At 44.7% G+C, this 12,972-nt stretch overlaps 1 protein-coding gene across 1 annotated transcript in view; it reads left to right on the top strand.

Annotated features, from left to right (window-relative positions):
- FKBP3 (FKBP prolyl isomerase 3) overlaps positions 1-12,762 on the top strand; it is a 69,944-nt gene extending 57,182 nt beyond the window's left edge. The window contains exon 7 of the mRNA XM_069638757.1: positions 12,400-12,762. Coding sequence (XP_069494858.1) covers positions 12,400-12,454 — 55 coding nt within the window. The 3' untranslated portion in view covers positions 12,455-12,762. The remainder of the gene's footprint in view (positions 1-12,399) is intronic.
- Positions 12,763-12,972: the final 210 nt, after the last annotated feature.

The raw sequence follows: 12,972 nt of genomic DNA, 5'->3' as shown, positions 1-12,972 counted from the left end.
TCGGTACCCTACAAAGGAAGTACTGCTGGCAAGGAAACGATGGAGTAGTACGACCCAGACTGGATTTTGCAAAAGAAGGGAGGTAGCGGAAAAAGAGCACGTAGTTTTGGGTTGTCAAGGACTGAATAACATCAGGGTAGGGACACCTGGGGAAATTCCTGGAAGGGGGTGGGGGGGGGGAGGAGACCTATGGTACTGGGTCTGTGCAGGGGAAATAATCTCCCTGATTATTGGTGGTTTAGGATTGCTAGGCGAAGTGTTGACATGCCATGTCAACAGAGCTAAACCAGAGTCGCACACATTTTAGAAGTAGGCACTTCAGCCAAGACTTGCAGGTGGACCCCTGTTTGAAACCATGGTATTTTTGTAGTGCAATCTCTATCAAGGAACGTAGTAAATGATATTTGGAGTTTTTTTTTAAATGTTTTTCTTTCTGTTTCTGTATGTTAAGGAATGTTTAAAAAGGCTTCTGTATCAAAAGTGAAGGTCGGGATTGGCAAGTATTTTGCATGAATTTTAGGTAAAGGCTAGCATTTGCAGGTCAAACACCGGAATACATTTAAAAAAACAAAGGTGCACAGTAGTGCACCCAGAAAGAGAACAAATCGGGTCACTGCTATCGGACTTCTCAAAGGGGATACCATTGCACCCCAAATGATTTGAGCACGAGGGTGGGGCTAAAAAGACCTCAGCCAAATAAGCAGTTCACCTCTAGCAGATATGCAGGGTGTTCGCTTTACCATCAATGGGTGAAGTTTCAAAAGTATAAATCTTTTCCAACATCCCTCTCACCCCCTTACATACCATGAGTACACTAACATTCCTTTTGCTCTTTTTCTAGTTTATTTTATTGTTACTTATTAGCCACTATGGGGCATCAGAATTGGGTGGAATTTAGATGTGGGTGCACATGCGAGTAGTGTTTCATACATGTACACAATCTGCCAGGTCTGGTGCGCTCTGGACTGAGACAATCATGGATTTGTAACAATGCCACCTCGTAACCTTTACCTTTTTCTAGATTCTGTCTGTGAATGAAGCCATTTTAAAAAGCATTGGCAATGCCAACAGTTTTGTGTAGGATGGGATAAGCCTTTGCCAGGCCCTGCAGTAATGGTACTAACTAGCCATTAATGGTAGCAGCTGCAAATTGTTGCAAGTCCTTGGGCATATAACCGCAGCACCTGGCCAATGCATATCTAATGCTGATTTACCAGCCAAACCTGTTGGCTTTGCCAATGCTTGTATTGGGACAGTTTTTCTGAACTCCAACTAAGGGCTTAGTAAAACCATTCAACTGAGGCAGTACAAGACTCAACTCTTGTCTGTACCACCTGAGTTCATGGTGTAGCGTAGACCGAGCAGCCAGGTTTATCTTAGGAGGGAGAGGGGGCTGTAGAATCGATACAAATGGTGCAAAGAAACGCTATGTATGTAAAAATAAAGGATTTATTTAAATAAGTCAGCCCAGATAAATCTAGGCGTAATTATCACAAATATAAAAATACACTATGCTTGAAGGTACACAGACCAAAGCATAAACCTCATTTGGAGCACCGGTAGTTCTAGGGGAGTCGAACCTTTTCCTACACATTCAATATGCTTACTTTGAAAATAATTTTCAGTTATTCAAGAGCAGTAGACCCTACCAGTTGTACCGTGAAGCTCGGCAACAAATCACATAATCTGTCAACTGGACAGTATACAGTTGACTAGTGGAACACTTAGTCTAGGTACAGTAAAAACCTGAATGCCTCAGTTATTCTAGGTAGGTAAGACCTAATGCAGACCTATTCTGGACAGGCTAGCAGCAAGTTGGGGGAAGCAAGACCCAGTTGGGGGACACTCATACACTTTATCCTAACAGGAATAATCTGGTGAAACCAACACATTACTGTTGGGAAGAGGCACAACCTAATCACAGGCACAACCTAATCTGCGAATTTAAGGGCTCAACCCTGTCATTTACCCCCCCACTGTCCCCCCCCCCCCCCCCCCCCCCAGGCCACCATGGGACTCTAGCGAATACATCTACAATCAGCTGTAGTTGCTGCATCTGCCATGCCTTCTTCGTTGTTCCTCTTCCTCGTTGCCCGGAGGCACCTCCCCAGTTCTTGCAGCCTGATTGGCTGATAGCCCCAACAAATGCCCCAACAAATGCAGAGACCCGGCCAAGCCATGAGGCGAAGCCGGGTCACACATGTAAGGGCTGCGCATAAGGGCTCCACCCTGTCTTTTCCCGGTCCTTGCTTGGATCTTGCAACGTTCCCACGGCTGGCTTGTCCAAGGTAAGATGTGTATGTTTATACTCCCTTTTCGCCCTTTCACTTAGCGTGGTGAATGGTAGACAAGAATGCTATCTGAGCTCCTCCCTACTGATCTCTCCTTAGCTCTTGCCCTGTCACGTTCACTTTGCTGCAAATGCTTCATCTATTGGTTCTTTGCGAAAAACTCAGGAACTATTTGAACATTTGCTGGCCAGCGCTGCTAGCGTTGTATCCGCAGTGAAAATTTTGCACTGACTTTTTCTCCTTGGTGGTTTCTCTTCACTGCTGTAGTCCTCCTTACCATCTATGACCCTTGTCCAACTGTGTTTAACACTCGCACGTTATCGGGAACATGATTTGTACATGTTTACCGTTTCCACACACTCCTTCTCCAAGGTGTTAGCCACCCTCTTAGCTATTATCTTATTGCCACTAGCCTCTATTTGCTCAATTGTGATTGTTTAAACCTGTAGGGATTTTTGCGTTAAGTTGGCTAAACCTGCACAGCCCCTTGTCATTACCTTTGCAGTAATACATATCAGCCACCCTGGTTCTTGAAAATTCTGCATATAGGTACTGGAACAACTTCTTCCTTGGTATACTGTTCCGTTTTGACCCCCCTATCGTTACCTTCTCTAAACGTATAAATGTTAACTAATACTGAGCGGTTAGTTACCTCACCACTCCTTGATTGCACTGCCCTGCTTCCATCTCCACTTATTATGTACTCCTCACCTTTTATGCTCTACAACACAAGGTGAACCTCCATTAGCATATTCTCCATGCTCGAACTATGATGTATCTTGCACTGATGATGGCGCTTACAGCAAGGTTGACCCAGTGTAGTATCCTACAAAAGGCAAACGTTCCATACTGCATATGCTTGTTTACTGATTTGACCCTCTATGTATTTGAAGTCCCCTATAAGAGGCGTACGACCATCTTGCATATCCTTGCCTCCGGTTTTGACCTATGTACATTTTGAGGTGAACTATCTTCGTACATTTCCCTGCTACCTGATTTGACTTACTATGTACACCAGTTCCCTATAAGTGGTGAACTTTACATGCTTTATGTGACTGCCCCTGCTCTAACCATATTGTGTCTGTCAATTCCCCACTAAGGTGAACGAACCGTTGTTGCACAAATCTTTATGTATACTTATCTGACCTGTCGTTAACACATGGTTTTTCATTACCTATGTACCTGATTACCTGTGTTTATTTTCCTGTACCTCCTGTTTTTGCGTTCCTCTGTAAACCTGTATTGCACTTACTGTAACTTTTCATAAGTTAAGCGCTGAGTTGCCTCAGGGCTGTGCGCGCTTTATAAATAATAAACTAAATGGGTGAGTAATATACCCTCACATACACTGTTAGAATGGCAAAATGGTTTTCTAAGGAAATGTTAATGTTAAAGGACATTTGTACCGCACACTATCACCACCGGAGTGGTCCCCTGGCGCTCTGGCGGCTCAAAGAGGGAGGGAGAGGTGGGTTAGTGGGTGGAGACTGGAAAAGTGCAAGATTGAAGTGATGTGCTGTTGGCAGCCTCAGCCCGGTGGTTCCGTCGGCTGGGCCTGGGGTGTATGCGGCCAGTAGTCGTCGTGTGCTGATGTGCAAGTCTGTGGTTTTGTTGTTGCAGTGTAGTGAAGTTTGTGCGGTTTGTTGTGCTGGAGGTTTGTGGTTGTGTTTGGTTTGGTGTATGCAGAGAAGGAAATTGTTAGTGGTATTGGCTAGTTGGTATCTCTACACGAATCCAATTGGTCATTCCAGGGTAATCGTACACGACTGGATGCTTGCGTACCTTGTGCCTCAGAAGGTACGTGGCCGTTTGCATTTGAGGCCCCTTGAGCATTTAGCTGTCCCCTCCGTCAGCTCCCTCAGTAACTTTGCATGCTCCTCACCCCCACCCACATGACCAGCGCACCTGCTAGTGTTCATACTTCAGATTATATGGTGATTGGTGGTATCTCGTCCGTTCCACAGCCCCGTGGTACCTAGTTGTAGCTGTACGGGCGGTGGGGGATGGTAGGGATTGGCTGGGGTTGTTGCCTCCGTCTCCCTGGGTCTCGCAGGTGGACCCCTGTGTTCAGCATCAGCTCTACTAGTGCTCAGAGTACTTCTGTCAGTTCTAGGGGCTTGTTGAGTCATTTGTCTTACTGTTTCGGTTTTTAGTCTCTGGTGTTGAAGAGCCAGGTTTTTAGTAATTTTCTGAATTTAAGGTGATCTTTGGTGTTCCTTTTTACTTTTTGGATGTTCCAGGTTTTCGCGGCTAACTGGTAGAAGGCGGTGCCTCTGAGTTTTTTCTAGATGTAAGGTTTTAGTTCCAGATGGGTTTCGTTGGTTGACCTGAGCGGTCTCGTTGGCTTGTAGATTGTTATTTTCTTTTGTAGGAATTCTGCTCCTTGTCTGCAGATTGTCACGTGCGTTATGCACATTGTTTTGAAGGTGATAGTGTTTTACTGGGAGCCAGTGTAGTGTTCTTATGGCTGGGATGATGTGGTCTCTTGTGGATGATTTGAGGAGTAGTCTGGCTGCTGTTTTTTGGATCCGTTGTAGCTTCAGTAGGTATTCCGGTATACCGAGGTAGAGGCTGTTTGCATAGTCGATACTTGACATGATGAGGCCGACGATAGTGAGTGTTTTGTGTGTGAAGGAGAGGAAAGGTAGTATTTTTCTTGCCGTGTGGAGGAGGAAGAAGCATTTCTTGACTGTTGCGTTTATTTGCGGTTCAAAGGTTAGGGTGTTGTCCATCAGGGCTCCCAGATTTTTTACTACCTTAGATGGTGATGGTGATGGTGAAGATCCCATTTCCGTTGGCCATGGGATGGCGGTTTCCTTCTCTTGGTCTTTGGATATGATCATGATTTCTGTTTTTTCCTGGGTTTATTTTCAGGTTGTTGGCACCGACTTCTTTTAGACAGTCGGTTAAGTATGAATGAACGGCTTGGGTGTCTTCCATCTTGTAGATGATTTGAGTGTCGTCTGCGTAGTTGTAGCATTTGATGTTTCTTGAAGATTCTGATAACTGGGGTTTGGTAGATGTTGAAGTACAGTGGTGATATCGAGGATCCTTGTGATACTCCAGTCGTTGACTCGTGGGGTGGATTTGAAGGGTTTGATCCAAACGGTTTCAGTTCTGTCTGCTAGGAATGATTTAGTCCAGCGTAGCGCTGTGTCGGTTATGCCTATGTCTTCTAGTCTTTTGGTTAGGGTGTCATGGCTAAATGTGTCGAAGGCTGCGGAGAGGTCTAGCAGAATAAAGGCTAATGTGTTGGAGTCTGCGTTTGTTTTTAGGTCATCCCAGATGGATAATAGTGCTGTTTCTGTACCTCTTGTGGGTCTGAAGCCGACTTGAGCTGGGTCTAGCAGGTGGTGTTCTTCAACGTATTCTTGGGTTAGTTTGTATACGTAGGTTTCGAGGAGTTTGGCCGGTTAGGGGATGTTGGAGATTGGTCTGTAGTTGGAGAGATCTACGTCCCCCGCTTGTGTTTTTCAGAAGTGGTTTGATGTAAGCCGATTTGAAGATCCTTGGTACGGTTCCTGTTGCTAGTGATAGATTTAGAAGGTTTCTGAAGTATTCTGCTGGCGTTCCTTGTGTGAGGATTGATTTGTAAATGTCCGGGGACAGGGATCCATCGGTGAGCCCGCTTTCTTGCTGTGTTTTACCAGCATTGCGAATGCCCCTGCTGATATTTCAGGAAAGTTATTGAGTTTGTGCTGCAGTTCTGAGTTAGGTTCGTTTGGTTGTATGTCACTGCTGGTTGGCCTCAGTTGGATGGTTCGTCGGATGTCATTGTTTTTTTTTTTTAAGTGGTCTGCAAGGTTGTTGCATAGTTTTTCCGAGGGGGTTGGGGTGTTGTCACAGCCTGGTGGGTTTCTCATTTCTTTAATGATGCGGAACATTTCTTTTTGTGAGTTGGTGGCATTTGTGATTCTGTCGGCATAATGACTTCTCTCTCTTTGCCTTTTGAATTTCCTTCTTGTATGCGCGAATTTGCTTCTGGAACAGTGTTTTTTTTGTCTGGGTTGTAATCTTTCCTCCATTCCGTTTCCATCTTTTTGTTTTCTTTTTTCATGGTGCTTAGTAGTGGGGTAAACCATTTTGCCATTGCTCTTTTTTGTTGGTGTGAATGGTTTTTCTGGGGCCATCTTGTCAATATCTGCAATCCATTTGTGTAATATCTCAGCTTTCCTGTCTAGGTCATCTAGGTCTAGTTCTGTTGTTGAGGTTGCCTTTTTTGACGTCTTTCCAAATTCTTTTGGTGGTGGTTGTGAGTTTAGGAGGTTGGATGCAGACTTGAGTAGGCAGAGTGATTACGAATGGGAGGATGAGATGGTCCCTCCACAGTATTTGTATTGGCGGTTCCGTGGTGATTAGTTTTTCCTCAGCGAAAATTGCATCCAGGGTGTGTCCGGCCCAGTGAGTTGCCCCTTTTACTAGTTGTCGTAGTTTCATGGTGGCGAGTTGTTCAATCAGTGAGTTTTGGGAGTTTGCATGCCTGTCTTCGAACCAGATGTTGAAGTCCCCCAGTATGATTAGGTGTCCGTGGTTGATGGCTATGTTGGTTATGGCTTCTATGAAATTGTTGACGAAGGATGCATCATAAATTGGGGGTCTGTACACCAGGATGAATGTGATGTTGGTTTTTGGGCTAGCTGTTGGGTGTATGACCATGGACTCGCAGTTGAGGATGTTGAGTGGTTCGTCTGTTCTTATTTTTAGCTGTTCTTTAAATGCTATTGCGATGCTTTTTCTTCCTGCTTATTTGAAGGCATTTAAAGTTTGCTGGAAGGCAGCTTTGGAGTGTGATTTTGTAGTCGTTCAGCCAAGTTTCTGTGATGAAGAGGATGTCGATGCCATTGTCGTCGAGTAGGTCGAAGATCTCTGTAGTGTTTTGACATGGAGCTCGCATTTATTAGATTGCAGTGGAGTTTAGAGGTGTAGTTTGGTTTGGCTTTTTTTGGTTAGGGTCGTTTTCTGATCTTGTTCAGGAGCAGGTTTCAGGTTGTCGGCGTCCTCGAATAGTTCTTCTAGGTTTAGTCTGGGATTTTTGTTTTCATCTGGTTCGTCTTCCAGGGGTTGTGTTTGTGGGTTGGGGGTTCTTCTTGCTTTGGTGATGTAAGGTGTTATTGATTCAGTTGTGTGCTTGTTGTATCTGGTGGGGTTCGTCCTTCGTGATTTTGTTAGGTTGTTTAATGTAGTTGGTGTTGGCTTTGCGTTGGTTCGATCTGGTGAGCAGGTCTCAGCGAGGTATGGAGTTAGGTAGAGGGATTTGTCTCTTTTCAGTGTTGGTCCGATTTTTTAATCTGTCTGTGGGGGTGTGTTCTGTTGCGGTTCTTAGTTGCAGTTTCGGAGTGTTTGTTCTTCTCTTTTTTTCCCTCTGGGTGGGTCGTTTGCACGGCATTGTACAATTCCGAGGAGTTTTAGTCTTATTAGTATTTGGTGTGGAAGTTGGCCGCTACCGGTTTTAGTCTTTGTGGGTCGTATTTTCAGCTGATAGTGTTGACTATTTGTTTAGTTCTTGTCTCGGTCGGGGTATAAGGGTGGAGTTAAGGGTTGTATAGTTATATAATTGGGTTTTAACAGTGGCTCTCTTTAGTCTCCGTCTCCCTGAGCGTGGTTCACTGTGGTGAGCTAGCCATATGTTTTCGGGGGGGCACACGCTGGCCCTGGAATGACTTTGAGGGGCGCAGCTAGGGCTTACTTCCCTGATGTAGTCAGGGTATCGAAGCCCTGCAAGGCTTGAGAGACAGTCTATTAATGTAGTTTGAGTATGATAAAATGTAATATGAAGACGGAACCCTACTACACGAGAGACCTGTATAGTGGGAGAGAGGCCCACCAATGCAATCTGCGCGTCACACCATGCAAACCCCAGCTGAAGTTGATAGGCCTTTCTCCCACTGTACGGGTCTATCAATGCAGTTTGGAGAACAGACAATGCAATTTGTGCACGGCGGCCCTGCTAAGTTTGAGACACCTGTATAGTGGGAGAGAAGCCTATCAATGCAGTTTGGAGAACAGACAGTGCAATTAGGGCACGGCGGCCCTGCTATCAATGCCTTTTGGGGCGACAAGGGGTGATCACATTGGTAGACGTTGGTTTAGCCCAATGGCCATGTATCTAGGGTAGAGCTGTACCTCTCCCGACCCCAGCCCCCCCCCCCCCCCCTACCATACTGGTCCTTGTAGTTGCTGGTTGACGGCTTGCCACTGGCTTGGCTTCCCCTGCGGACACCTGCTGACACTTCCTGGAGTCGCCTCTGTTGGAGTCGCCCTTGGTCTTGGGGCCCTTAGCCGCAGGGCTGCACGGGCAGAGGGCTGCCCTGGGTGGACCGGGTATGAAGTGTGGAAGCACCGGAGGGAGGGCGGGGCGGGGCGGGAGGCGGGAGGGCTGGGTTGCCAGGAAGGGATGCGGGGAGGGAGGGGGATGCAAGGGCCTGCTCCTGGGCACGGGTCCCACAGGTTACAGGGCGAAAACCAAACACCAGGTGGGTGTTTCTACAGGGCACACACTCACCGCGCTCCAAGGGTCTGCAAAGAAAGATGTTAAACATACTTTTGAGAATAGTGCATCACACATGTAAGAACTTTTGTAACTGTTCACTTAGAATTACAGTTCCCAATCAACTCTTTTTAGTAACTTTTAAAAATTTTCTTTTCTAGGCAAAAGGCCCAATCCCTTCAAGTCTTTTCCCTTATTCTTGGAGCATAAGTGTTCTCAGTGGCAGAAAGGGGGGTGGAGGGGGTGTCATTAGGATCTAGTGTCGAAATAGGTTCTTAAGTAGCAAAAGTTAGAGTTCCTCAGGACGACTGGGCAAACAGGCCAGTACTTTACTTCTAGAGTTAGAGGGTCATTCAGGGGCTTCACAAAAGACCAGCTAGCAGGATTCTAGCAATGGGATTGGTGCCCCGGAGGAGAGGCCTCCCCATCACAAAACACCTCACAGCTACACAGGAATCCTAAGAGACTTAAGGTAAGTACATACCCAAGCCAACACAGTACCTCATCGAAGATTTTGCAGCATGACGACTTCAGGATCTGCAGCCAAAAACCCGGTTGATGGATTCCTTGTCATTCTGACTGAAAACAGGACCTTGGAAGGGACTGTGCAGCAGGGATCAACAGAGAAAGCGCTAGGCAAGGCTTTACCTTGCGGCTGGATGCGCTTCTGGGGATTTGGTGCCACAGCAGCACAGAAGACTGAATATCAGAGTCGGATTCTCGTTGTTACAAAGATCGAGCACTTGGGTGGGGGGACTTTTCGGACTCTATTCGTGTAACTGAAGATGCACCAGGATGCCCACAAAGTTTCAGCAAGATTTGGAAGATTGTGCACCACATAATGGCTTGAGGTCCCAGGGCATTGGGGTATTGCAGCCCTGCAAGGTGGCAGCCACACGTGGGATGGCCCAATATGCAGGTATTCCTGAGTCTAGTGGGTCTCACGGGCTCTGGGTCGTTGTCTTTGGAATCTCCAGGTCGATTGGAAGGAAAGGCTACAGCAGGCTCCAGTTACACAGCAGGCTTTCTGGTTGCTGGCTATAGTCTCAGCTGCTTTTCCTTCATCATACTCTTCGGTTCCAGTGATCGGCTTGTCTCCAGCTTCCAGGGTCGCAGTATTTAACAGGCACTACAGCACAACTTCTGCATTTTACATGGGGCGGTCTGCCTGTCCCAATCGGACAGCCAGCCCCCCCCCCTCCCCACTGGGATTTGTCCCCATTCAGTCAAGGAGGGAGACAAATGAGTTTTGGACTCCTCCCTGGCTTCCTGCCTTCAGACAGACTGGAGCCTGGGCGGGGAGTCTAGGGGACTCCTGCCGAAGATACAAATCACACAAAGGAATTTCCTGCACTGAATGTCGGAAGGAACAAGAAACATTAAAATGGTGAAAAAAGGCCATTTTGGTAAAATCCTTGGGTGCCTTTACTGCAGCTGTGAACACAGCCCACTGTAAAGGTGCACTAAATTAATACAAGGTATTACTGCCACCAGTCATTGAACATAAGCTTGTCCCTGTACTTGTCCATGTAACAATTTACAGTTTTAATGTGGAAGGGGATTCATTGTAGCTCCCCAGCACTCCACATAAGGTGGGGGTGTGCTGGTTTCACCAAATGTAAAAGGATCCAAAGATCCTTTCTACCCTTGGACTACTTTTTGGAAGGTTAGCCAGAGAAAGTTGAAATGTGGAGCCCTTAGGGCAACCCAGCAACAGGCACTTGTTGCCAAAATTTGTTAAAGAGGCTAACTCTTAAAAGACACTATAGTCTAAAAAGTGATGCCCATGAAGAGTAAGATTCTGTGGGTGTGGAGAAAGGATCCCACTCGGAGGTTTTAAGGAAAAATAATCTACCAGTAAAGCAAAAAGATCTGGGGTTGACCCAGGTCAGGAAGATTTGCTATTTCTATGAAAATTTTATCTAACAGCTTGTTTTTAACAAGTTGATAGCAAAGAACCTGCATATTGCTTTTAAATCCAGCAGCTGAATGTACATTCTTGATTAAGACCTTGTTATTACACCAGTAGTGTATTGCAAGAATGACATTTACTCTAAGTGCCTGCCAGCGTTCTTGCAGAGCAAAGTTTGATGTTGCATCTTATGCTAGCTTAACCCAAAAGGGTGTGTTTTGGCAGGAGGGTCAAAGTGGGTGGGGATGGCCATCAGGATTAGCATGGTGATGGGCAGTCAATAGATGGGTACATAACCAAACCTCTACAAGCTTTGTGTCCCTCATAGTCCATCTCACTCATAGCTGTGATGTAATAGTTGTAAGCGCCATCTACTAGCCAAAACTAAAATTGACTAATGCGCAGAAGGAAATGTACCCATAGGAAGAAACCGTGCCAAAGTTTGGTTATTGGTTCTTCCTTTAAATGAAATGCACTCTTCTTAGGAATGCAGCATGTCTAAATGAGACTTCAATACGTGGTGGCTTATTGAAGAAAATGGTGCAAGAGTCCGAGATTATTTCTACGTTGACTTGCCGACATCTTGGTCAGGGATGCAAAGTCCAAGTTGCCACCTACTACCCAGCCATAAAGTCACTCTACCACAATTCTTCACATGCATCAAACACTATCTCACTCGGCAATAGTCCACTATTAGTAGCCAATGACTAGTGCAGAGTGCACACTTTCAGCCCCGATCTAGGTATTCCAACAATCTGGTTCTGTGTTCTATTTAGTTGCACACATTTTCGTTTTTTTGTGCCATTTAAAGAAATTGATATAGTGAATGGGCCTGCTAATTAAACTTAAAATGTTCAAATGAATCGGGATTAAAGAGTACAGAATTTCAGTGAACTAGGAGTTACATCGTACTATGTGTGTTAATGAGTAGGTTGAGTGAAGGCACTACTAGTAGCGAATAAAATGTTCCTTATGGACCAACTACATACCTAGATGCATTGTAAAGTGTAAATTATGGTCACTTAATTTTTCAAACTGACGTTTCTTTTTTATGGCTCGAGTAACATGTGGGAGGAGAGTGCTGTTAGCCTTCGCTATATAGTCACCGCCGTGATACTTGTGAACTTCAGTCCTGGAGCTTACCTCCTTGTTGGTCTACAGTCGAATACATCACTGAAATTGAATCTGACAATGAACTGTTTTTTAATTTCACGTTAATTGTCAATACATGGGTATCAAGTGTTTTAATAGCACATTTTGGTATGATTGGTACATATTGTATGAATTGTATAAAGAATGTTTGAATGTTGTATTTAAAAGATGTAAATATAAATGTAATTAAAGTATTGTTTTTAATACCTGTATTTGAAAGGTGGACTTGTAACCCAAAAATAAATTGTTTTTTCAGTTGTCGCTATGTTTTTTATTTTGATGGTTTCAGCAGTGACACTGAATTTCATTGAGCCCAGAGATAAGCTACTTGTAACCCAACTATTGGTATCATGTGTTTGTACCTGTGATTTAAGTAAAGATGTGTCAATTTACAACAGCTGCTTTTTAAATTATGGTGAAACCTGTTTTATATTTTACTAGAGCCCTAATCTAGAATTCTGCATTGGGTATTTTTCTTTACTAATTCCCTTTTTATTGTGCAGCTTTGTTTTGTAATCATGCCAAAGCTTTGATTTCCTTGATTCTTACTCGCACAGAATACCACCCAATGCTAAATTGATTTTCGAAGTGGAATTGGTGGATATCGATTAAGTGTGACCTGCGCATTTCAGTGGTAAACGAGAGGACCCAGACTTCTATACCGCAACAGGGCCTGTTTTCACACATGCAAACTTTTGCACGCAACTTGATTTTGTTGTAAATATAACAAATGAAATGCTTGTAAATTAAGTTCATGTCTGACATTCTTGTGGGGCGCCAGTCAATATTCTTTTACACTTCCTTGTTTTAGGGGAGATGTTTGCTAACTGAAATCTTTGTCTTTAAAGGTTTTTTACTGTGATGTACACACCTGGTGATGGATGACTCCATTGCTTAATAAAAAGCTCTATTTGTGTAAATGTTTGTGTTTTTTTTCCCACTGCTTTTCTCAGACTATTTGTTAGTCACTGCATGTTTTGTTCACATGGTCTTCAGTATTCAAGAGTGAGCATGTGGAAATTGCACACAATGGTTCGTGCTGGGAGGGGAAATCCTAGCCTTTTTGAAATGGCATTTCCATCCATCTTATTGTATTCAGAAGTTGGTAGTTGTGAAATGTTAATTTAGCC

Source organism: Ambystoma mexicanum, chromosome 14, assembly GCF_040938575.1.
Source record: "Ambystoma mexicanum isolate Mex_15411 chromosome 14, UKY_AmexF1_1, whole genome shotgun sequence".
In the NCBI taxonomy this organism is placed as follows: domain Eukaryota; kingdom Metazoa; phylum Chordata; class Amphibia; order Caudata; family Ambystomatidae; genus Ambystoma; species Ambystoma mexicanum.
Note: the sequence above shows the minus strand (reverse complement) of the source record. Positions and strands in the feature narration are given on the sequence as shown.